This window comes from Haemorhous mexicanus, chromosome Z (assembly GCF_027477595.1).
Source record: "Haemorhous mexicanus isolate bHaeMex1 chromosome Z, bHaeMex1.pri, whole genome shotgun sequence".
NCBI lineage: Eukaryota > Metazoa > Chordata > Aves > Passeriformes > Fringillidae > Haemorhous > Haemorhous mexicanus.
Genome location: NC_082381.1, coordinates 10,037,622 through 10,063,862, shown reverse-complemented (window position 1 = coordinate 10,063,862; position 26,241 = coordinate 10,037,622). Strand labels below are relative to the sequence as shown.

At 42.1% G+C, this 26,241-nt stretch overlaps 1 protein-coding gene across 2 annotated transcripts in view; it reads right to left on the bottom strand.

The window, feature by feature from the left end:
* The window catches only part of HAPLN1 (hyaluronan and proteoglycan link protein 1), a 32,333-nt gene that overhangs the window by 5,495 nt on the left and 597 nt on the right, over positions 1-26,241 (bottom strand). For both annotated transcript variants that reach the window (XM_059874196.1, XM_059874197.1), the window contains 2 exons: positions 13,923-14,294; positions 3,150-3,452 (listed from right to left, as the gene is read on the bottom strand). In XM_059874196.1, the coding sequence (XP_059730179.1) occupies positions 3,150-3,452; positions 13,923-14,294 (675 nt within the window). The remainder of the gene's footprint in view (positions 1-3,149; positions 3,453-13,922; positions 14,295-26,241) is intronic.

The window sequence follows — 26,241 nt, the reverse complement described above, 5'->3', positions numbered from 1 at the left end:
GATTTTTTGCTTTTACAGCTGAATTATTCGAAATTGAAGCTTTTTTTTAAACAATCTCTGAGATCATAATGTATTTGGGCAATTTTTTCCCCTACAGAGAAACCATTTAGAAGTTATCTAGACCTCACTCGTTTTTTTACAGAAGCTCCCACAATTTTTTTTAAATTCTCCTTATCCTTCCCTGCTCCTGTGGCCCTTGGAATTTTCCCATCTCCATTACATAAAGCTGAAGGCTCCTCTGTTTCCTGCTATCAGGAGACTCCAGCAGCCACTGGGAATGCTCTGTGTCCCAACCACCTCTTGTTTTCCTTGGCTGTTCCTGAGCTGTATTTGGGTTTTGCAGTAATACTTTGGGATTTTTTTCCCCCTTTGGTGTTTTTTTCTTTTTTTTTTCTTTTCCTTTTTGTTCCCTGGTTTTGGTGGGGTTTTTTTGTTTTTGTTATTTTTTGGTTGTGTTTTTTTGTGTGTGTTTGTTTTTTGTTTTTGTTTTGTTTTGGTTTTTTTGTTGTTTGTTTGTTTGTTTTTTGGGGTTTTTTTGTGCCTGCAGCCACTATCTTTGGCAAATGCCAATCCCAGCCTGGTGGCAAAATGGGTCATTATAACCTTTTCCCTCAGCAGTGAGAGAGCTAACACATGCCATTAAACACCCTTTATCCAAAATGCTGTGCTGAAAACAGGGAGCTGGCAGAGTGTCTGGCTTAATTGTGGTTATGGAGGTGAGCTTGGGACAAGGAGCAGTGGAGAACACAGCAGGGACATGTGAGGAAAATGTAATCTGGTGAATTAAGGGAGTGGAAGCTGAGAGGAGCAGAAATCTGGATTTTCAACTGATGTCATGAGAGACATTTGACACTGAACTGTGGGGAATACCTATCTATCTATATCTATCTCTATATCTATCTATATCTATATATCTATATCTATATAATCTATATCTATATCTAATCTATATCTATATCTATATCTACCTATATCTGTATCTATCTATATCTATATCTATCTATCTATATATCATCTATATCTATATCTCTATATATAGCTATATCATCTTATCTATATCTATATCATCTATATATAATTTATATCTATCTATATCTATATCTATATCTATCTATAACCTCTATATCTATATAATCTATCTCTATCTCTATCTCTATATCTATATAATCTAATCTATATATCTATCTATCTATCTATCTCTATCTCTATCTCTATCTCTATCTCTATTTACATCTATATCTATATCTGTATCTATATCTATATCTATATCTATATCTATATCTATATCTATATCTATATCTATATCTATATCTATATCTATATCTATATATCTATATCTATATCTATATCTATATCTATATATCTATATCTAATCTATATCTACATCTATATCTATATCTATATATATCATCTCTATCTATATCTATATCTCATCTGTGTCTATATCTATATATCTATATCTAATCTATATCTATATCATCTACATAATCTATATCTATATATCTATATAATCTATATATCTCTATCTATCTTTCTATACACTTTCTCTCTCTCTTTCTAATATTTATCCTAGTCAGTACTTATTATCCTTTCTTTCCTTCCCCCAGAAATTGTGTTTTTTGTTCCTTAAGAGATGCTGCTCAGCTCCTGGTGTGTAAAAGGGTGGTGATCAGTGAACAGTAGTCACAAGGTTTTACTCTGCCAGGGTTAGAAAAAGTGCAGCTGTCACATTGTAATTATTTCTGTTTGATTATTTAGTATCTTGTGATATTTCTACAGCACAGGGTTAAATCTGTATAGAAGAGATGAGTTCATACAGGATTTCAGCTTGGATAAATGAAGCAAGAAAAATTAAGCCAGCTTTTAATGGGATGAGGCAGTATGATAAAGAAATCAGCCAAACTTTTGTTTCAGATCACTTTGAACCAAATGTAATACTGTTGGCTTAAGGATTTGTTTGGGTTTTCCTGTTGTTTTTTTTTTTTTTCTCTGGGGGTTTTATTCTTGTATGTATTTTTTGTTTTGTGGTGTTTTTTTTTTAACTTTGTTTTTGTTTTTGCTTTTGTTCTAAGAGGGTAGGAATTTTTTGTTTGTTTTGGTTCTTTTTTCTTTTCTATTTTTTTTTTTTTTGATGGGTCTTTTTCTGTGGAGGTTGGTGCAGACTTAGCACTGGAGCACATCTTCTGAAACCAAGGCTTATGTTAATTTTTTGCTGTGCTGTAGGACAAAACTGCTTCACTGTGGCTAAGCAATCTGTGCATAAATATAAAAGGGCCACAGTCCATGGTCTGAGTGGGCTGCAAGCCAAACCTGTGCAGAGTTGTGCAGGAATTATCCACAAGTAGGATGCTGTAGAGGAATGGATGCATTCACAGCAATGCTTTCTAAATCTTTTCCTGACATTAGGTGAACCCTGAAATGATAGACAGCTGAGATTGGGTCATTTAATTCCATTTCATACTTAAAAAAAATATATCAACTAATAGCAAAAAAAAGCTTGCAGTTGGTAAAGTAAGGTTTACAGAAGTCCAACCTCAGAGCAAAAGTGATCGATGGTTTGGCAGCATACTAAGATTAGAAATCTAAATTATGAATAAATCTAGAAATAGGTCTGCTGATAAGGAGCTATTAGTCATATTAGACCTGGTACATGAGCAGGAGCTGCTGGACACTGCAGAATAGGTGCAGTGATGATCAAAATTTTGTTTTGGTGACATATTTAACCAACAGGAGCAGAATTATTGACTTCAACAGGAAACCTTTAATTAATGAACTGCAGGATCCTTCATCGCTTTGACTGAATTAAACGCTGGTTACACGCCAGCATTAAAAGGGTGTGTTGAAATTTTAATGGGGTATGTATGAAGGGTATGTATAAATTTTAAAGGAGTGAAAGGGGAGACATTAGAAAATCCTGCCAGTACAAATTCTGAGTTGTAAAAACTACCAACGTGACCGTGTCGGCAAACTTTACTCCGCGCACGCACCCTTGGAAACCCCACAATTACTTTATTACCTTGCTTATTTAATTCCTAGCACTTTCCAGGTCTAACACGATTTTTGACAAACCAAACACCCCTTTCTGCCCCTGGAGCACCTTGCCTAAGCACAGCCATCTTACGAGGGAAAGGCGAAGGAAACGCTCTCACCGTTGAAGTTGGACGTGAAGCAGAAGACGTCGTAGCGGCTCTTGTCCTTGTCCCAGAACCCGTAATTCCTGACCCCGGGCACGGTGTTCCTGCCCCCACAGGGCTCCCTGGGCTTGGTGATGGGGTACTGCACGGAGCCATCGCTGAGCCAGCCGGCGTTGCACCAGTCCAGCCCCGACCTCCAGGCGTCGTAGAGCTGGTCAAAGGAGGCCATCACTGAGTCCTGCTCCGCGCACGCCCGCTGCGCCTCGTGGAAGTTCAGGTTGTACCGCCCCAGCCGTGGGGAGTAGGGGAACACCACACCTGGAGCAGGGAGAGAGGAGAGTTACCAGGCACTGAGACAGCAGGGAGAAGGGGAACAGCTTTGGCAGCCACCTGGAGGAGGAGTAAAGGGGAGGTAAAGGTTGGATCCGTGATGTGTGGCACTGTCGATTTTTTTGGGGAAGAAAACGCCCCATCAGCAGTGCAGCAGCTCTGGTTTTGGGAAGAGATGTCACTGTGATATTTTCTGAAAAATCCCTTTGCCCAGGATCCTTCTCCTGGGAAGCTGAGAAGCCTCAGAGAAGAATGAAAACAATAATTATCTGATTGCTTCTCCATGTTTTGCTGCTTTGGAATGTGGTCTGGAGATTGTTTATCCAGCAGGTGGTTGTTTGATTGGTTTCATGTGAATTGTTTGTACTTAATGACCAATCCCCATCCAGCTGTGTTGGGACTCTGGAAGCAGTCACGAGTTTTGATGATCGTTCTTTGTAGCCTTCTGTCTGTATCCTTTCTCTGCTCTTTAGTATTCTTTATTGTAGCATTCTTTTAATATGATACCATAATATAATAAATTAGCCTTCTAAGAACGTGGAGTCAGATTAATCAATTCCTCCTTCATCCTGGGGACCCAGCAAATACCACAATGAAGTTAGGGCTGCTGCCTTACTTCTTCAGCTGTGCCGAGGTAAGTTTGGCTTAGATGTCAGAAAGAAATTCTCCACTGAAAGAGGGACTGGGCTCTGGAATGGGCTGCCCAGGGAGGTGGTGGAGTCACCATCTCTGGAGGAGTTTAAAAAAGACTGGATGGGGCACAGGGTGCCAGGGTTTATTTGATGAGGAGGTGTTGGGTCATGGGTTGGACTAGAGGGTCTTAAAGGTTCTTTCCAGCCTAGCTCATGCTGTGATTCTGTGATTGATTCTGTGCTTCTGTGACTTTGTGCTGCCTTACCTAGCAGGATCATCTCCCCTCGGCCTCATCCCCTTCCCAATGGGAATCCTGCCAGGTCTGCATGCTGCTCCCACCTGCACCTTGCTGTCACCAAGGTGGTCTCACTCCCCTGCTCCCACAGTGCTTAAGGAAGAGCAGAGCTACCTGGAGTTATGCAACTACACGTTTTTAATGGAAAATTTCCATTTATCCATTTCAAAGTCAATTTCTCATTTTAAAAAGAGTCAATTAAACCCTAGCAGAGCTTTACTTTTTGAATTTGTTTGGATTTTTGGGGCTGTTTTTCTTTGCTTATTTTAATTTTGTTTGTTTGGGTGATGGCTTCTTTGTTTTGCTTTGTTTGGGTGGGTTTTTTTCTTAGGGATTTTTTGTGGTGTGTGTTTTTGTTTGTTGCTTGGTTGGTTTGGTGGGTTTTTTTAAGTGTGGAATGGGAGTAGGGGAGTTCCTGGCAGCAATTTAGAAAGAAGATTGTTGAATGAATAGTTGAATTTCTATGAATTATTTCTTTTGACTCATAGACATTAAGATGAAATGTTTTGATCTACATAAAAAAGCATTGTGTTCTTTGCATGACCCCTTGCCAAGATTTCCTGAGAGGTTAAAGACAGTTGTTTTTTGTTTGCACTTTTTGTGGGTTTTTTGGGGTGGCTTTTTTAAAAAAAAAAATTAAATTTCAGATTACTACATTATTCCAGGAATGGGAATGTTTGCCTTAACCAACAGCATTTCATGGCTAATCTGGGAGGAGGCTCAGTTTTAGCACCCTGAGGTTTTGAAGCAGGGGCAGCTATGGGGAAATGAAATCAGTGAAGTTGTGTGGGAGACTTTTCTGCTGGTTTTGGGCCGTTTGCCACCACTCAGGGAGGGAGAGCTCCTCACAAAGGACAGGTTTCCCCTGGCACAGATGGTGGCACAGCCCTGGTGGGAAGCCATGTGTGACACCACCTTCCCTCTCTGCCCTACAGCACCGACGGCTCACCCTGAGACAGGGTCACTGTGCAGGGAGCATGGCCCTGCCAAATGCTCTGTCCCCACCAGGGGACAAGGACACAGCCTTGTCCCCAAGCCCTGTCTGGTGCTCATCCCTGCCCAGACAGAGTCAGCAGAGAGACCTCACAACAGAGGACATCCAAGAGGGGCTGGGAAATGTGGGGACTCCTCCAGGGTGGTTTCAAAAGTGACATCTAAGCAAGTCACTGCCCTTACCTGACACTATTTTTTTTTTGTTTTAGATTTTTCTTCTGCTTGTTTTATGGAAAAGATCAGAAGTTAAACAGTGCTCCTTGGAGCATGAAAGCAGAAAGCACTGAAGAACCACCTCCCCATGTGGGTTTGATAAAACAGAAAAGAGAGACTTGAAACAAAAGTTTGGATCAGACCACCCTAATCTTTGGCAGGGCTTGGAAACTTAACCCAGACCTAAATTTTACAGTAGGCTTTATCCCAGTCTCATAATAGGCTGAAATAAAATGGTATTAGAGAAGATCCAGCTCAGAATGTTTATCCTCAGACATCTCTGTACAACTGAGTGCTGTAGGACTTGGGGGCACTGAAGACAAGATAACACATGAGCCAAAAACTTTGCATTGGTATAAATATCCACCTTCCTTTTTACTTTTTTCCTGCCATTGGATCCTCTTGTCTATAACAATGTCTTTGTCCTCAGGGCAGTGCAGAATAGGATAGAGAAATTGCCCAGTGGTCAAGCAAGGCAGTCACCATGTGATGAAGCCACTCTTCTTTCAGAACATTCTAACCCATTTCTGTATCTGTTCCACCAGTTTCCTAAAGTCCCCTTGCTTCCTCTTCTCTCCCTCGCCCTTGTGTCGTCCAAGTGTTATTTTTGTTTAACAAAATCTTGGCTATTACTAAACCTCAGTGACTTGGTCCAAGAAAATAAAGCATGCAAATGTAAACTTGGCAGGGTGATAATAAACAGTATTTTGCTCTCCTTCATCAATTAGCTAGAGAGTCTGCTTCAGTTCTTTCCTTTTGTAAATCCTGTGTTGAAGGGCTTTTCTGTTATGTGATGCTCTGAACTGCAGTGTACGAATGTAATGTAACACAACGTGTCTTAAATTCAACTTCACAAACCAGACACTGAAATGTTTCCTATTTTTCTGGATCTCTGTCTTTCCTTCATCATATCTTTGTTAAAAAAATATCCATTCCTCATCAGTGCTAATGGGTAGAAATATCACTGGGTGTAATGAAAATTTAGCAAATGCAATAGGAATCCAAGCCTTTTTACTTTATTAGAAATCTAATACTTCTTATTTTTTTCAGAACTACATTTCCCCAGACAACAGACTCCTTTTCCAGTACATGTGTTTGATTTGCATATACATTAAAAAAACACCCTACAAGTAGGAAAGATCAAGATATAAACTTACATACTTCTAAAAACTGAGCAGCAACTAGTTGATAACTATTTAAACAGATTTGATTCCTCAAGGTTTTCAAAATCACTTTTCAAAAGGGGCTAAACTGTGTATGTAAATGTGTTACAAATCTGAGTTTGACAGTTTGGGACATAATGTTTTTATAACATAAATATGCACTAAACTGTAACATTAGCTTTGGGCTATATTGGAGCAGACTACATAGAAGCTGATTTTTTGTTGGAGTTCATCTGCAGTACAAGCCTGCAACTGATTAGCATTAATTTCACCCTGCAGCTGGGGGTGGCCAGGGCTAATTTTGCTGAGGAAAATGGACTGGGCCTGTGCTTTGTGCAGCTTTGAATTACCTAGCAGCTTTGTTAAATTTTTTTTTCCCTTCACTTCCCTATGACACCTTTCTGAAATTCACAGTGAGAGCTCGATATTCATCTCCCCTTTCTTTTACACTTTAGCAGGGCTGATCTTTAGTTAATGGCAGGGCGTCTTCCTCGGTCCTGGGCCTTACAAACCCATCAAAGTATAATACATCCCATCTGTTCCTGAATGGACAAAAGCTGTCCTCAGGCTCCTTGCTGTTCCCAAAGCACAGGCTGAGCTTCAATTTCTGACTCCAGCCCTGCGCTCTGCCACTAGACAAAACACCCCCTCCCAAACCTTAACAAATTCAGCTTAAAAAATGGAAGGGAGGCAAAAACTTCCAGCCTCAGAAGGTTCAAATCTGGTTACTTGTGGGGAGGCAGAGCTGAGGAGCCTTAGCTTGACCTTGGTGATTCCAATCCCTACCCATGCGGAGGCTGAGTGGGGATATTAATTTCCATTATAAGGAATCATGGTGTGGCTGCTCTCCCACAGCCACGGTTCTCTGGAATAGGTTCTGCCCCCAGGGAAGGACCTCCTTGCTCCCAAAAGAGACAGGAAGAGCCTGAGACACATCAGCTCAGCAGAAAATTAATTTGTCAGTGAGAAACCAGGGGATGCATGCACCTGTGACCAAGCAACTGCAGTTTAGAAAATGAATCCAGTAATGGAAATTGGGATTTCTACCAAAATTGGATGTATTATATATCCTCCCCACAGCAACACCAGCATTTCTATGGATTTCTCATTCAAGTGAGCAAATGTTCAACTCTTCTGCACTGGCTGTGTTTTTCTGAGAGTGTATTTGTCTTGTTTGTATTTCAGAGTCTTATATGTACCCCATACATGACCCCCTAAAATTCAGTGTAAATAGTCACTTCAAACACACTGTCAGTGCAAGGAGCTGTAGCACTTACCCAGGACAACAAGGTGAGGAAATAACCTCAGAAAGTTCAACCCCTGTAATGATTTATGTGTCTTAATTAAGCCAGCACCACCCACAATTAGCAGTTTCAAGAGTATTGACACGTGGAAACAATAACACAAATTTCTGGTGATCCATATGGGGGGAAAAAAAAAAGAAAAAATGCCTTTTCACAGCTGGAGTAAAGAAAAAGGCTTCCTTGAGTTTTAGCCAAAACTGAAGAGTAAGTTTTCTTGCAGCCAGTGCAAACATGGGGCAACAGTAGGGTTTGTTATTTACTGTACAGTAGGGCACAGTTTTATGCAGGCAAGTCCATACACTCAATGGCAAAATTTTCCTTGCTGGATTCCTAAAATTCCATAAAAACTGGTGACCCCCTCATTTTCACAGAGCCTCCATCTCCATTTTCCTGCCTGTCAGAACTTTTAGATGTCTGATCATCCAGCCACTGGCTGTCAACCTCAGGTGTCAATCTCCCTAAAAATGAAACTGAGCCTTGAAATTGTGTCTCTGCAGCATCCCATAACTGTCAGTGGGGTTCTAACCAATAAAAACTTATAAAATACACTGATCTGGCCCAGGGCAGATTATTCCCTTGTATTTCTACAGCCTCTATAAAAAATTTGGGGACAGTTGCCTTTCTCTGTTCTTCTTGGCTTAATTACTCCTAAATATTTTTGACTCTTTACTTTTGTGTCATCAATTTCAGACAGCTTTTTGAGTTTTTGCTTCACCTGCATGATTCAAGGACCATTTCTTGGAGCATGTGCAACCACAGCTCTGTCTGCAAAGCCCTGTCACAGAAGGAATGACATTGGTCTGCCATGACTCACTCTTGACAATCCCTCTTTGGTTTTTGTTCCAGGCACCCACAAAAGGTGTGTCCTATAAAATCAGTTTTTCAGAGAGTAGAACAGATTATCACACAGAGGATATTAGAAATATGTGGGTTTTTTGTGGTGTGGGTATGGATGGAACAGCAACACACAGAGGAAACAAATATGACATTATTAGGCTAAATCTGATTTCTCCTGCTCTTGAGAGCACAGAGTGGATTTCCTGCTGGTTTCAACTCTGAATTCCCTAATGCTTACATCCAGCTGAAGGCCAAATGAACAGATTAAAAAATGATTGTTTTGACAGTTTGAAAAAGTTTGTTTATATGAAGCTTATGGACCTGCTTGAGCTCTTTTGAACTAAAGAGTCTGGTTTTGAAAGAGATGCCTGGTTTTTTGTTTTTTTTTTTTCTTTTTTTCTTTCTTGGACCTAAAGGCCAACATACCTCAAAGCAAGAACATGAATGCTGGTGGTTTTTGTTTCTTGGGGAGCCACACGAAGAGTTAGGTTCTATCTAGAAGCTGCTTTCTACAGAGGCTTTTAATGATTTTATCCAGATCTTCAAATTCCCAGTAGTGTTGGATGTAAAATGTAATAATTTTATAGCCTGTATTGCAAACTTACTGTGTTCAACTCTCACCTCCCTTTGAAGAGAGAGAGACTATTAAAAAATAATTTTAATTTGGTAAAAGCCTGCCTTTGGCTGTTTAGCATTGTCCCACTTTCTCTGTCCCCCCTCCCCTGGTTCCCCTGCAGGGAGGGCACACAAAACCTGTGCCTGGATGGCACCTGAGGGCTGGAGCCTGGGAGGCCAAACTCACACACCTGGAGCAGTAAGATTCATTACAGTGCCAGGTATTCGTGAGGAAATAAACTAGCAAAGCGCCAACATCAAGAAAATTTAGTGTAGGACTGTAAAAAGCTGCTGTAAATAAAATTTAATGTGAGCTAAGAATTCTTTTTTTGCTCACAGCTCGGACAACAATATCTGCCTGCTGTCAGAGACCTTTTAATATATCAGGCTTTTGGCTTTCAGGGCACTGAGCAAAGAGTGTAAAACTCATGATCCATATTTTATGGCAGGAGGAGAGTAAGGCCATTTCAGAGGGAAGATGGCTTTGGTGGTGAGGTTGGTTCTCCATAAAGAATATTCTGCTTTTCTCAGTGCTGGCACTTCTTGCAGCTGCTGAGCCCAGACCAGCCCTGAAAAGCTCTCAGGCCAGTCCTGGTACTTCAGGCTGCAAGCAGGATGAAAATCAGGACATGATTTAGGGCATGAACAGATCCTGAAGCTGGTGGTTGTGGAAAACTGCAGTGGGTCCCAGTTCTGAGCTTTAGCTGGTGCTCAGCACAATGTCTCTGGTCTAGGGAAAAATGCTGTGGTTCCCAATAAATAAAAAAGAAGAAAACAAATCAGAGAAGTGTGAGGCATGTAACAAATTCAGACAGACTCTAACTTCAGAGTTTTTTCCAAAGCTGAAAGTGCCCAGTTATTATGAATGGTTTATTTAATAACAACCCCAGGAGGCCTTTAAGGCTAGAAAGAATAAAATGTTATCACAGTGGGAGAAGGAAAAAGGTCCATGGAGGTGGAGGTCAAGAATTTTGGTATTGAAACACAGCCATGGGTTTTGTACTCGGAGCTCACGTGGGTGTAAATGGCTTTTTCCTGCTGCCAGTTGACATCCTTGAGGCCACCACCTTAGGACATCAGGCTACTGATGCAAATCACTCCCACTGTGAGATTAACCTGATTATTTACACCAGGCTGTAGAACGTTGAAATGGGCTGATCTATTTTAATTTTTGCCCAAATATTGTGGGGTTTTTTCTTTCCCTGTGCTGTTCTGCTTTGCTCAAATTCATGAAATGGAAATTAACCCCAGCACTACATAAAGATGCAGGGGTGTTGAAAAAATCAGCACAGGGCCATGCAAATAGAATATATTCTATCAGTTATATATCTCCACTGTAATATTATTGTATTTTAATACTTATCTTTTTATTAGGAAATTTCAGTGTACCATAGATCCAGAATTACTGGATTTAGTCAACACAAGCAGGGCTGACACTGAAACTCTCACCACTCTTATCTTACTTGAAATGCTACATTTTACCATGAGGTTTTGAAAAGAAAATGTTCTTCCAGTTTAACACCACTCCCCAAAGCCAGCAATGAACAGCCTTACACCTGTCTCAGGTGTGGCAAAAATCACTGAAAAACCATTGTTCCTTATGTTAGTCAGACACTGGTTAAAATAGATAAACTTTCATTTGAGAACAGGTTGGAACACACTTGTCTGAAGAAATGTGATTCTTCCTCTACTTATGAATTTCCTTATTTTGGGGGAGGGACCCTGGCCTTGTATCCAAGGCTGGTGCTGTATTACAAAACAGTGACAGTAAAAAAGATAGAAAATCTCCTTTCTTTAAACAAGTCTCCCTTGTGTTATTGCACGCAGCAAAGAAATGATTTCCCACTGCTTTCTCACTGCAGCTTTAAGCCAATAATGAATTTCAGGTATGGATTTCTGCATGTGCACAAGCATTTGTACCAAGCTGCAGGCAAACTTGCTCTGCTTCCCCGTCCATCAGCATCTCCCCTTCCCAGGCACAGCAGGAAGAATTCACAGCACAGTTCCCTTGCTTTTCACAGCAGAAAAATAATGAAATGCTGCTGCAGAGGAAGCAAGAGCCTGGGCAGGTGAGGAGAGCTGTTTCACTCAGGTAAATCTGAGCCTGCCAAGAGGAATTTTCTCCCTTCAGGGGCTGAGCAGCCCCTGCAGAGCCTGCCCCAGTGGAGGGGAGGTTGAACACACGAGAGCTTTTGGCCAGCACAGAAGAATAAAGATTTATTCTCCTCCAGCTCCTTTCTGTCTTCACTCATAACTGCTTTAGAGAACTTAAGCTGAAAATGTAAGTGTCCAGTTCTCTTTATCTCATGAGTTTGAAAAGAACAGGGTACATTCTTGTTAAAGATGAATTATGTGGGGTAGGACAACCTAATTGTACTATCCCACTGGCATGGAAACTGGGCAGGGTTTCCCTGAAATCCAGAATGGGAAGTTTCTGTGGCCTCCAGCCAGGAATGGAAGAAGAGATGTAAAGAAGTAAAATAAGCCCATTATATTTACTTGGTTCCAAGAACTACTCAGACATTCTTATTGTGCAGGGCAGCTGTATCCTTTTTATTTTTTCCTTTTTCCTTTTCCTTTTCCTTCCCCTTTTCCTTCCTCCTTTTCCTTTCATCCTTTCCTTCTTTACCCTTTCCCTTTTATTTTCTCCTTTTCCTTTCCTCCTTCTCCTTTTCCTTCTCCTTCTCCTTCTCCTTCTCCTTCTCCTTCTCCTTCTCCTTCTCCTTCTCCTTCTCCGTCTCCTTCTCTCCTTCTCCTTTCCCCCTTTTTCCACTTTCCCTTTTTCCTCTTTTCCTCCCTTTTTTCTTTCCCCCCTTTTTCCCCACTTTCTCTGTCCCCCTTTTTCCTCTCTCTGTTTTTTCTTTTTCTTCTCCCTTTCTCAGGATTCCTCTGGCATACACTTCTGGTGAGTGTAAGAGTATGTGATATGTCCTCATGAAATTTTTGATTATTTCTGTGTTCAGTGCAGTGCTTTGAGAAAAACAGAAGAAAGGGTCAAACACTTTTATGTGTATTGAAACTCATAAAATGTATCTGAATTGCATAAGAAGTAAGGAAAACTGAAATTTTGTCCTCTTTAAACCTGTTTCATTACCTTTTAACTCTACTGTTTTCAAGAATAATGCTGAAGAAAATGACTAGACACTAGATGTAGGAGTTGTCTTGGCAAACAATATAAAGATCTAATTTATCTAATTAAAAGGCTGAAAAAATGCAAACTGTCTCTGGATAACTACTGTAACTTTTTTTTATCCTTAAAAGAAGCTTGATAATGTAAAATATCCCAAAGTTTCGGAAAATTACCATTTGGGGGGAATTTGGTATAATTTCACCTAGGTAAAAAGATGCAGCTGCTTCTGCAAAATGACAGGAGAAAATCAAAACCACATGGAACTGTCAACACTGTCTTTGCTTGTCCTTTCTTGGCTCCTCTCACTCCAGGTCTGGCTGGAATTTGGAAATGCCGTAGGCCAGCAAAAGTTATAGTAGCCAGGACCACGTTCCAATTCATGATTGTTGTCAGGCCAAGATTCCCCAGAGCACAATGAATTCTGCTTCCTCAGATTGCTGTTATCACTGATAGCACATAAAAACAGTGGTGACACAATCAGTGGTAACACAAAATCAGTGGTTACACAAAATCTGTGATAACACAACATCAGCAATAATGCAGCATCTGATAATGCGACGTCAGGCAGGAGGAGAAAAAAAAAACCCAGGAATGTCGGAACCCAGGACATCCCTCTGGCTGTCCTGAGCAGCCAAGACACCTGCCAGGGGTCTCAGAGACTCTGGCACAGAGCCCAAGCTGCCTGTGGTTTTGATTATGACCTGTGGAGCAAGTTACCAACCTTAGATGAAGATCTGCAAGCCACGACAAATGAAGTAGAATGACAGTAAATTCATCAAGGGGTGAAAAAGTGGATTTTGGGGTTTCTAGAATGGGAGTTCAGGGGGCAAAATGGAGGGATTTGGGTGTGTCCAGCCTTCCCCCTTCTTCTTGGCCTTCACCTTCTGCTGTGATGGTGGCACTTTTGGATTGGTTTAGAGTAGAAGCTCACTGTCTAACACAGGTGAGAGGGAATTGGAAAGTAATTGTAGATATTGTACACGTAGTTTTTAGTATAAAGACATAACACCGCCCTGGGGGCAGGGAGAATGCCTCTGTCTGACCTGCTGAACAGACCTCAGCTGGACAGAAAAAAAAAATTTATAGATAAGGAACAATGAATAACCTTGAGACCGAGAACTGAAGTGTTCTGACTCCTTCTTCGAGCACCGGGCTGGGAAAAGAGACTTTCCAACTTTTCTCAGGGTCACTCAGATCAGAAAGAGGCCCCAAGACCCCGGAATTGCCTAACACCACATCAATCCCACTCCAGGCGTGGCCCAGGGCATCACCTACCTTCCAAATTGAGGGTCACCACTGCCGTGTCATCCTCCAGCCCCTCGATCACCTCGCACTTGTACCTGCCGTAGTCCTCCAGCCTGATGTTGGTGATGACGAGCGAGGCGTCGTTCTCGCTGCTCTCCCGCAGGGACACCCTGCCCTGGTAGCTCCCGTAGCTCTTCCTGTGGTGCCCCATGGCCACGAACACGTCCAGCTCCTTGAGGTAATCGTAGGTGAGTTTGGTCCACTTGACGCGGATTTTGTGTGTTCCTGAGCCGGCGGCGGAGGAGTGCTCGTGGTAGAATTTGCATGGCAGTGTCACGTTGCCACCACGGTGGGAGAAGATCTTGGCTTGCTCTGCTACCACCAGGAGACGGGGCCCATTTTCTGTAGGATTGAAGGAGGAAAAGGTCAAAATAAAAACCTGACACCCGCTGTGGTGGTGTTCTCAGGGGTCCCAGGACGAGAGAAGAGATGAGAATCTTGACTCCATGTTTCAGAAGGCTGATTTATTATTTTATTATATATATTATATTAAAAGGAAATGATATATTAAAATTATACTAAAAGAATAGAAGAAAGGATTCCTAGCAAGCAAGAAAAGAGTGGAATGATAATAAAATCTTGTGACTGCTCACAGCCACGACACAGGTGGCTGCCATTGGTCATCAAGTAAAACCATTTCACATGCTGGGTAAACAATTTTCCAAATCACATTCCAAAGCAGCAAAACATGAAGAAGCTGAAGCTTCCCAGCTTCCCAGGAGAAAGGATCCTAACGAAAGCATTTTTCATAAAATATGTCTGCGACAACCCGCTCTCCAAGAATTGGTTTGTGGTCTTCCTTTTACAGAATGGGTGTGGTCAATCTGTTGGTGCCTTAAGTTTTAGCTTTTCTATTTTTCAGATTCTGTGCTGCTTTACTGTGTAGCTCTGAGCTTCATGTTTAGTGTAGGCAAGTTCTCCTCCCAGGGTAGGTAGACTCCTTTCCCTTGGAAAAGGAAAACAATTGCTTTTCCAGCTTGACCGAAGACAACAGCTACAAGCTCCAGGCCCAAAAATTATAAACAGTAAATTGAAGAGAGAAAAACAAGCAGGGTGGGACTGCCTGGGCTAAAGCTGGGATGGGACAGTGAACTGCAAGGTGCAAATGGAGCAGAACTGATCCCAGGGAGAGACCCCGTGTCCATTTTGGGACCATTTTGGGTCATCTTGGGTGCAGCCCTGGCTGGGCTCTGGTGCTGCCCAAGGTGGATCCATGGAGGAGATCCTTGGAATCAATCCCTGTTTTATTTTGGGACTCTGCCCAGCCTCTGTTCTAGGGCAGCCTTCACCAGCTGCATCTGCAGGATCATTACCCTGCAATCATTTTGGACCTATTCAGTAATAAGGTTTATAAACCAGCTATAGATATTCGTTATTATCATTTAATTACTTAATTAATATAATTTAATTTTAAATATTATAATAGATATTAAATATTCCAATATATTATTTAATTATTTGTGCTCAAAGCATCTCAGTGCCCCTCACACAGGCAGAGACCATCCTATACTCATAAAGATTGAGTTGTGTAAATAGATTTACAGAGTTCTATTGCTGATGAATGAATGCCATCACCCACAAAAGGCTTCAAAACCCTTCCCATATTTTCCTTGTTCAAGAGTTGTATTTCAATGCTTTATTTTTTATTTTCATAATTCAGTTTTTCTGGAGGGATTCTGCTTATTCAGGCAGCAGCACACAGAGCTCCTCACAGTCTGGGATGCAGAGAATCCCACTCAGAAAGCAGAAAAACCATTAATGTATCAAACAGCATTATTTATACTGACACAAAAAGTGTCAGCAAAATTCTAAAGTAGATATTTTAGGCATTTGTATTTGTCTTTTTATCTAACCTTTGATTATAAACCCAATGTGGTTTTTCCTCATATTTTTTCTCTGACCTCCTAAAAACTTGTCACTGCTTTATCTTTCACATTTTGATCTCACTTTTCATGTATGTGACTGTCTGTCTCCTCTCCTCCTCACCCCAGCTTTCCTGCTTTCCTTTCCTTCAGCAGCAGATGTTGCCCTGTGAAACAATTTTGCTGAGGACAGTCAGCTGGGGCAGGTGGTCTCTTCCAGCCCTGAGTGTCTGGGGATTTTACAGGCTACGCTGCCTTGGGAAAACCCTGGAAAATGCAGATTTCATGTGCTAGTCAGCAGACATACCCAAAAGTGAGAGTTTTGCCTCCTTTCAGTACCTCTTGCTTCGTTCCTTGTGTGAAGTTTGCAAAACTGAGCAAGTTCAGCACTCCCATTGGGTTTGCTGTCCTTGACCCCTGAGACAGTGACCAAAACCCCCAATAAATTACCAGCTTGCTCAGAAAACCCACAATAAACCACCTCACTCTGCACTCACGGGCTGTGAAAAGAGACTTTGCAACCCCCTGTGCATGTTCAGCAAGTCGATGTGGCTGCCCAAAAATGCCATTCCCCGCTCTGAGGCTCCACCTGGCTCTCTCTGAATCCAGCAAAGGCTGTGGGTCAGCTCCCAAAAAACCACAGAGACTGCTGAGAGGGTGGCCCTGTGAAGGCTAGCAGCAATTTTCTGGGTTGGTTCAGACAAAACTGATGAAGAAATGTCGCCAGCCAGGGAGATGGGGGTGGCAGGAGGAGGGAAGGACTGGGATGGATGCAAAGTGTCTATCCCACCCCTCCAGCTGTCTGTCCACAGCACTGCAGGAATCTGTGGTGTGTCCACAGCATGAGGGCCATGCAGAGAGACTTTTGGCTCCCTCCAGACTGTCCCAGGCTTCCGAGACTGTGGTTAAACTAAATACCTGCCCAAACTGCAGCCTCAACTGGATTTCCCTCTCTGCCCACTGCTGCACTGAGCTGCACCCCAGGGAATGCAGGATTTGTGTTTATGCAAACACAAAATGAGGGTGGTAACTGCAAAGACAAGCTTGCTGAGAGCAAATGTGCATCTGCTTGGGGAAAACAGGTGTCCCAAAGGCGCAGCTCTTTGATGGGAGGTGCTGTGTCCAGAGCATTGCTGCTCCCTGCACAGGTCAGGGCTCCAGCTTCCTCAGGAATGAGCAAATTTGAGTGCTGCAAGGTGTTCTGCCAGGGTGGGAGACCTTCCTGCCTGGTGAAAAAGCAAAGCTGCAGAGCAGGTTGCCTGCAGACCCTTTTAAATGATGTTCTTTTTCACTGCCCTCCTTTCCAGAGGCTCAGGGATGCTCCAGTAATCCATTCCTGAGGAGAGCATCCAAGGAGAGAGGTGATCTGAGGCAAAGCACCATGGAAAGCTTTACCAGCAGTTTCCACAGGAGGAGGAGGAGGAGGAGGAGGAAAGTGAAGACAGCCAGCACAGTTTGTCTGCAAATTTTCCTGTTTCCTTTGGGGACAAAGACATACCACAGTGCTCTGTCCACCTTGGGAGGAGAAATGTTGTGCTTTGGGGTGGTTATTACCAAGAAATCTGATTCAGAGCTCAGCTACGTTGGGCATTAAATACTGAAATAGTCCAGTTAATAAATATTAGCAGAAAGCACTGGGAGGCTGTGAGTCAGGCTGTTAATGCTCACTCTTTCTAACAACCCTGGCTGTGCCAGCAGGGCCTGGAGGCTTGCCCAGAGCACTGTCACCTCTGACTCCAGCATCAGCACCCCAATCTGGGGATGTTCCTCCCTGCTGGCTGCCTCCCACCCCTCCTGCAGCAGCCACCAGCTGAGTCTGAGTAGTTGTGAGAGCAGAGGGGATGGTAACCTGGGAGGAGAAAAGGATAAGAAAAGGGAAAAGGGAAAAGGGAAAAGGGAAAAGGGAAAAGGGAAAAGGGAAAAGGGAAAAGGGAAAGTGAAGGGGAAGGATAAAAGAAGAGGAGAGGAGAGGAGAGGAGAGGAGAGGAGAGGAGAGGAGAGAGAGGAGAGGAGAGGAGAGGAGAGGAGAGGAGAGGAGAGGAGAGGAGAGGAGAGGAGAGGAGAGGAGAGGAGAGGAGAGGAGAGGAGAGGAGAGGAGAGGAGAGGAGAGGAGAGGAGAGGAGAGGAGAGGAGAGGAGAGGAGAGGAGAGGAGAGGAGAGGAGAGGAGAGGAGAAAGGAAAAGGAAAAGGAAAAGGAAAAGGAAAAGGAAAAGGAAAAGGAAAAGGAAAAGGAAAAGGAAAAGGAAAAGGAAAAGGAAAAGGAAAAGGAAAAGGAAAAGGAAAAGGAAAAGGAAAAGGAAAAGGAAAAGGAAAAGGAAAAGGAAAAGGAAAAGGAAAAGGAAAAGGAAAAGGAAAAGGAAAGGAAAAGGAAATTGAAAGTTATGTTTTTTCTCATCCTGGAATATCTCCTTTGATCCTGGAGGTTCCAAGGGAGATGTGACACCTGAAATGTGTCTCCACTCACAAGTTTTGCAAAAGCCAGTTCTTTTTTACAGAAAATGGGATGATGTGCCTTTCTCACTGGAAAGACAGTGAGGCAGAAAATTACATTGCTGCTGCTACTTCTCCTAGATCTGGGAGAGGAGGAAGGATCTCTGCCTCTCCAGGAAAAGCAGATGTCAGGCTGGGGAATGAGGCACAGCTCGGGCTAGAAGACATAAAGGCAGCAGGGACTTGGGATTGAAAATGAGATGACAGGGGTTTGGCAGGAGGCCTAGAAGTCTTCATTATCCAGTAGCCAGTGAGAGCCAGGGCCAAATTTACCTAAACTGCACATTTCTGGGAGCATGGCAGAATGAATGGCCTTACTCTTCCTGGAGCTGACAAATTAAAAAAAACCCCAAAACCCCAAGAAACCAAGCAGAGAACAAAGCAGAATTCCTTCATTTAAAATATGCAATTGTCTCTGGTTTTAGTGTTGTGAAACTCAGCTCAAATGAGCAATGAATACTTCTTCCTGGGTTGTCCTAGTGAGACAAAGGCTGATCTCTTGTGAAACAGTGATGGGAGATGGAGGAAACATGGGTTTGAAGGGTGGTGGATCCCTGGCTGCTCCCCTCGTGGGCATCCTGGCAAGGCTAAGCCTTGTAAATAAAGTTATTTCTGTCCCTAAATGGCAGGAGTGTCTGGAAGGTGACTGCAAGAAGGAAAAAGGATGGGACATCCAGGTGTGGTCACTTGAGGAGGATAACACTTTTTCCCCAGACATTTCTGCTTCCTTCAGAAATGCCATCAGAGAACTTGTGGGGTGAACAGCTGTGAACTCTGAAACCCCTGGATTAGGGAGGGCATGGCCCTCATTGAGGAGTTGTCCTTGCAAACAGCACAGCCTGGGTCTTGGCTGGGGACAAGGCAGCTCAGGTGTGCCACTCCTGAGCCTCAGGGGGTGGAAGAGCAGAGCTGGGCAGCTTCCAGCTGCTCCTTCTGCTGGGGACAGAGGTGACAACACCCCGGTGACTGGCTCTGCTCTCAGCTCCAAGGGCAGAACTGGGAGCAGAAAGATTTCCCAGGTGGGGCTTTCCACCCTTCCAGGCACATTTTGCATGGTCAGGCAGGCAGCAGCCGAGCTGTTAGCACAGAACCAGCCCCACTGGTGACTAATTTGCAGTATTTTTTCCACTCCTGCTTCCCTGCTATTGATTCTGACAGATTGTGGCCTTTTGCTAATCCTCTTGGAGCACTTAGAAGGATGACAAAGGCAGCACATGGAACAGAGCTTGTCCAGGACAGAAAGTGACTCTGGGAGCGGCTGTCCCCAGGCTGTAGGGAAAAGCTGCCTGAAAGAAATCAAAACTCACTCAAAAAAGTTGATTTTTGGGCTGGCTTTGCTGTATCAGCAGTGCCAAAACTGGTATGAACTGCAAGGGAAAGGATATTTTGCTACCTTAAATGAAAAGGCACAGGCTGAGCACCTGTTCTGCCCTCCTCCTCCTCCTCCTCCCATTCCAAGGACAGCAAGGGGGACTTGCTCTGCTGGAGCTCTCACTTCAGCCTCACCTGCTGCCTCATTGGTTTAGCTCCATATTTTACTGCTGGACATGTTTTAAGGGTTTTTTTTCCTTTTAGTTGTGGGCTGATTGTTGTGCTGTTTTTTTTTTTTTTTTTTTTTTTTTTTTTTTTTTTTTTTTTGTGTGTGTGTGTGTGTGTGTGTTTTAATTATACTTTTGCTATGGGGTTTTCTCCTGGTTTCCTTTTCTTATTTTTCTCCCTTTACTGGGTTCTGCCCACCAGAATGAAGGCTTGGAGGGCCAAGAACACAGTGTGGGGCAGAGAGGATGAGTCACACCACAACCCTTGGCAAACAGCTTTATCTGCTTTATCCACCAGGAGTACCCACAGTCTTATGCTGAGCTGGCCAAAAAAATTGATTATTCCAGCATTTTCAGGGAGTGCCTCACAAAGTGACAGTGGAGGAAAAGATGTGCATTTTTACAGGCAGGAAAAACAAAATCATGAGCCAGGGATGGCATTACAGAAGTGTTTTGTCAGATAAATTCATGTATTCCCTAAATGTTCCACACTGTTAGCAAGCCCCCAGCTTAATATTATCCTGTGCCATTATGTTTTAAATAAACAGAGTTGTTTCTGGCTTTCCTGTGGTGTTTCCAGGGATTTGAGCTCATGCTAAAATATCCTCACTCTTCCCACAGCAGTGGCTAGTTGCTACCCTCAATTTTTTAAAAATCTAAAATGTTACTTACAATTAATAAATATTTTCTGTGACAACAATGGTTCCAGTTTTCTATAATATGTAGAGAAGTGTATTATTGAAGAATTAATATGTGGGTTTATCACTCAAAGAATACTGAGGAAAAACATGAGGGAGACTCACACACATTTTGCACACTGCATATTTTTTCTATATGTATTTTAACTCATTACCTTTTTACTTCTACTTTTGGGAAAAAAAAACCTAAAATCTTTTATACATCATCTGTAAGACTGGTAAAATATGGGGGGTTTTTTGGCTCAGGAACTAATGCAGTTTTGCTGTGTCATGAGAAAGAAAAGGCAAGGATCCCCCTCCCGTGTTCCTGCCTCTGAACACAGAGGATAGAACACCCCCAACACACTCCTCTTAAGTTTTGATATAAAACTGGAAAGAGAAATGCTAGATAAATCTTATTTAGAAGCTCCAGTTTCCAAATAATAGTACAGCTAGAAAATAGTACAGCTGGTTTATATATGGCAGAGAAGAAATCAGTCTTTGTAACAAAGACATTACAAGGCTGAGAGAAAACATTTTTCAGCTGATTCCATCTCCTCATCTTGAGTAACATATTTGGGGGGGGAATTGTTAAAGAGGGCATATTAACTCAGGTTTAGGTTTCTAGGAGACCTAAGAGCACATAAAACCATCAGGGAAAAAACAAACTTCATCTCTCCTAAATTATTGCCTTAAATAACTTCTAAGTGTGTTTTGCTTGGGTGTAGATAAATTTCATGGGGATCAGGTGTCGCAGAGCAGAGCAGAACAGAAATCAAGGCAAAGTCTCTGCACTCCTTCCTCACAGAAGTAAATCTCCATGGGTGGCATCAGGACTGTTTGACAAAACCAAAATATTACAAAGAAACTGCATGGAGCCCTCCCAGTCCCTTAATCATTCCTAAATGCTATTTATAAATGTGGAATTCCACTGACGTAACCAGCAAGAGCAAATTAATGATTTAAATTTGTGCTCCATGTGAGCCTTTGTGTTTCTGTAATAATATTTTATTTTAATAACCCAAATATCCTGGCGCCCATCAGTTAAGGTCTGCACTAGAAGATGCAGTCCAGGATGCCTTCATTTTTGGTTTTGTTTTTTGTATTTTGCTTTTTTTGTTTGTTTTTTTTTTTTTTTTTTTTTTTTTTTTTTTGGTGTGTGTGTAATTTCTGGAGGTTGAATTTCTGCTCTCTGCTGACTTTTCCATCCCCTGCAGTTGCAACAGGTCGTGATCTGAGGAGGGAAGCAGGTTGTGTGGAAATCAAAGAAAAAGCTCAATTGCAACAAGGGACAAGAAAATGCATCGTGGCATCATCAAAATTGTCCTGAATGGCAAAACAAAAGGGCAAGAAAAAAAACAAACAAACAAAAAAAAAAAAAAAAAACAAAACCCCAGACATAAAGCAGAAAACACAAAGGCAAAGAAATGGAAAGAAATGTCAGTGTCATGGAAAATGGAAAATGCAGAAAGGTGGAAAGAAGTCAAAAGTAAAGTGGAAAAGCATGAAGATAATCAAGATTATCTTGAGCAGATAAGAATGAGGGTAAGAGGTCAGATGAGCAGTGAATTTAATCTTTTATCATGTCTTTGGCTGGCCCAGAAACTCTGTTCAGATTCTTACTCTCTTTTGCTGCTCCTTTGATTTGAAGGAAAATAAGTGGACTGTAAATAAAACTCATTATAGTGGAGAGTGAGCTGGTCAAAGATTTCCTCTGCTTTTGCTATTGCTTAATTGATTTAACTCATTTGTGTGTGCTTAGGGGTTTGTTTTTGTTGTTTGTTTGTTTGTTTGTTTGCTCCAATTGGGAAGCATTAAAAGTTTTCTGTTTATTCCATGCTGAAATATTTCTTTGGTATGCATAAATAAATCTGTGCAGGGACCTTGATAAGCAAAGGGGGTGCATACTTGCACCTCAAACATAGCAAAATGAATGAAGATGAACATGAATTTGAATTTTGTACATTCAGAGGGAAGCTAAAATGTTAAATTTGATGCTCCATGAGCCAAACTTTGTGTTCCCATCTCTGCCTTTTCTTGTGCTTCTACCACCTGAACAAACTGGAATAGTGTTAAAGGTTTGGTAATTAATTCTCTTTAGGTAATTAATTCAGGAATTACTGTGGTGGCTCAGTCAACTCTGCTTATTTTCCACAGCAGCCACACCCAGGGGAGCTCTGTCTTTTTTTGGATAATTGGTCAGTGGGCAGCACCACTGGCAGCTCAGGGAGATGGACACAGTGAGCACTGAGAGGAGCCATCCTCTCTCAAAACTCAGAGAGACTTTGCAGGTGTTCAGGAGGAAAATCTGAGTTTCTGATTGCATTGTTGTGCTGGGGACAATGTTGTTTTCTTGTGGGTGTTGATGGGTGCAGGGGTGCTTCAGTCCCATTTTTGCACTCACCAGATTATCTCATTTATGGTTGAGGGTTTTTCTGAAGAGTGAAACTGGGGTCTCCCTGAGGCACACGAGGTTTTTCTGGGGTGTGGGGTTTCTGGGGTTTTTATTTATTTTACCCCCAAAAGTGAGACTGGAATGACAAACTACGAGACGAAGGGGAGAGGGTCAAGCAGCCTGGATAAAAGAGCAAAACCATGACATCCACCACAGGCTTCAGCTAAGAAAATAAAGCCACAGAAGACATAAAATGCAGCTTTTCATTTAAATATAAACTTTATAAATTTATAAAATTTGTGCCTAGTGGAAAAAACCCAAGGAGAAAAAAAAAATTAAAAAAGCAACTGGGACAGAGGAAATAAACTGAAAACACTGTGAAAAGTAGGGAGGTAAAACTGTCTTGCAGTTGTTCAAGTTGTGACTTGTTTGAGTCCAAATTAACTGTATTAGCCAGCAAGGAGAGAACCAGGAGCTAGAGCTGACACTGTCAGCAGGAGCAGAGCTGCTGATGAAACCAGCAAATCATTTCTAGAGGAAAACTGAAACGTTTAAAAGAGAACACAGACCCAGACCTATGTCTACTGCAGTGTTAGAGACTGGGAAAGTGTTCAGCAAAAATAAAAAAACCTCTCTTTTCCAGAGAGTGGACTTTTGAAAGGCAGAGCTCTGTGTCCATGAAAGCAAGGTATGATTGCAGAGCAATAACAATTTATGAAACACTGTTTGCTCTGGTTGACAATACTGAGTTTGAGTGGGTGTCAGGAGATTTTACACTGATGGAGGGGCAGAAAACTGGGGCACCAGACCTAGTGGCACTGCTGTGGCCTCACCTGTCGCCTTAGGACAGTGCCTAAAGTGTTTCTGGACAGCAGCAAAATAACAAATTCATGTAAAGAAAGTAATTAAACCATTAACCAGTCAATCAGTCTGACCTCAGCAGCAAACAGGACTTTAGAACAAATTTTGAAGGCAGGTTTTTGAACAACAGGAATAGAGTCAGTGCTAGAAAGAGGGATAAGTTTAAGTAGATATTTGCCAAAGAGAGTCAGAGTAATCTGATATTAAGTATGTAACAAAAACAAATGTATAAGGCTGAGGAATGTGATGTATCCTTTGCTTAGAGTTTAGGGAGCTGAATGATATGGAAAAAAAAAGTATAAAAAAGGCCAGTGAACTGCCTTCAGTTCAATTTCTCTAATATTTCCACTAATTTTATCTTATAAAGTAATTGTGATTTTTGGATAAATAAAATTTTCACATGGCTTATTAAGCAGCACTGAAGGGAGGAGAGTGGCCATTTAAAATAATTGAAGAAAGAGTGGAAATATTAGGATAACATTTAATGCTGGATGCAAAACTCAGCTTTCTGAGCTCTAGTATGAAAAATTATTGATATAGAGCTTGTAGTTGTTAATTTAAAGTGGCAGTGAGGGAGACTGACTGCCAAATACTGTCTATCCCCAAAGACTATTGACCAGGACTGGGAGCAGCAAGTCTGATCCAAGGTCTGAAGAACAAAGCATGGAAACTGGAAAACAGAAACACTGAGATCAAATGAGGATTTTATCTGGAATAAAATCCTGGCTGGGTGCACTCAGGGAGTAAAGATTCAGATGAGAACCAGTGTGAAGATGAATTCCTGATATTAACACCTTACAGTCTCCAATCAGGGCAGTAATCAGGAGGTGATACACTTGGAGAAGAATTTGAAGAAGCACACTCAAATGGTAGCTGTGGGGGTATGGGGTTATTGATGTTTTAAAGTGAACCTCAAAGAAGAAAAAATATTATTGGGAGCCAAATAACAGCAGCATTGGAACAATAAGACCATAAAATAAAGGTGGAGGATTAGGATTCTGCAGTGAGAAGACCTGAAACCCAGCTTTTCAACAAATAAAACTCAGGCTACAGGAGATTACATGATGCAAAGAATGGGGAATATAGCACAGTTTCCTTCTCTGCCTCAGGAAATCACTTTCACACCTCCTGTGATTCCAAGGCATTCCCAGGCAGGCAACCCTGGCAGAGTTTGGCCACACATCTCCTGGATTTCAGCTGTGGAGAGGGATGCTGGATTTGTTAATGTGATTAAAAACACCTGAACATCTTCTGCAGTATTCCCTGATCTCCATCCCATCTCCAGGTGTAGTTTTTTTAATGATTTCTATTTTTTTTTTTTTTTTTTTTTTTTTGCAGCACTGGGCAGAGAGGGATCCCAGCCCTGGTGGGGTTCCACAGTGCAGAGAGGAATGGCAAAAATCATAAGCAAAAATGCCATGTCCCCAGCAGTTCCAGTCTCTTTGACTTGGAGTCTGCCTGTGCATTTCAGAGCCTGAACCAGCTGCAGGAGAGGGCTTGTGGTACAACTGGAATTTAAATCTTTATCCAGCTCTCCTTCAAGGAATAAACTCTTGAGGGGCAGGTGAGTTTTCACAGGGAGGGAGGAGGGCTCACCTGGAAAGTTCTGTCAGCTTTGAACTGTTTGGGTTGGTAACAATTGACATGTATGACTCATGGATTACACTAAAGTGCTGGATATCACACTAATTTCATTTTCCAAATAAAGCAAACCTGAGAGATAAAAAGCTGCATTACACAAGGAAAGGCAAAACACATGTTTGAAATTTGAAATTTGAAATTTGCCCTGCAAACAAGTGCTCATCATCTCAGAGCAGTGATAGATCTTGTTTTACATTTCACATATTTTACATAGATCTTATTTTACATTTCACAGCACATCCTTTGACCTTCATCCTGAGTCTCCCCAGAGGGAGAGCAGCTGTCTGCTACTCCTTGCCTGACCTTGACAATCCCTGCTTTAATAGGTACAGGGTGCCTTTAACTTCTGTGCCTCTCCTGTGAACTCCTGAACGTTCAGCCCTTCCTGGTACCCTGCTCTAGCCTGGAAATTCGTATTTACACAAACAGCACCATTTTCTGGCTGTTGAGAGAAATAAATCAAACTTTAAAAAGAGAGAGGGGGAGTGAGAGAGACAGACAGAGAGAGGAGGGGCAGTAATTCTGCATTTCTTAATTTTGCCAAATTAATTTTAGCCAGGCTGAGGGGAGGTAGGGGTGAAAGCAGGAAAATTTCTGTTCATTCTGCCTGTCCTTACTGCACAAATCCCCTGATTTTTCTTGTGCAGGATAACCCTCAAGGACTGGAGCTGGGACTGAAAAAACAGCTGCATTGTGCTGCAGGCTCCAATCCTGCCACAGCTATAATCTCTGGGACTCAAACAGGACTCTGCAGAAGGCCAGGATAATATTTAGTGTGAATTAAAGCTATGAGGAAAGGCACATTTCTTTCAGGGTAAGTTACAT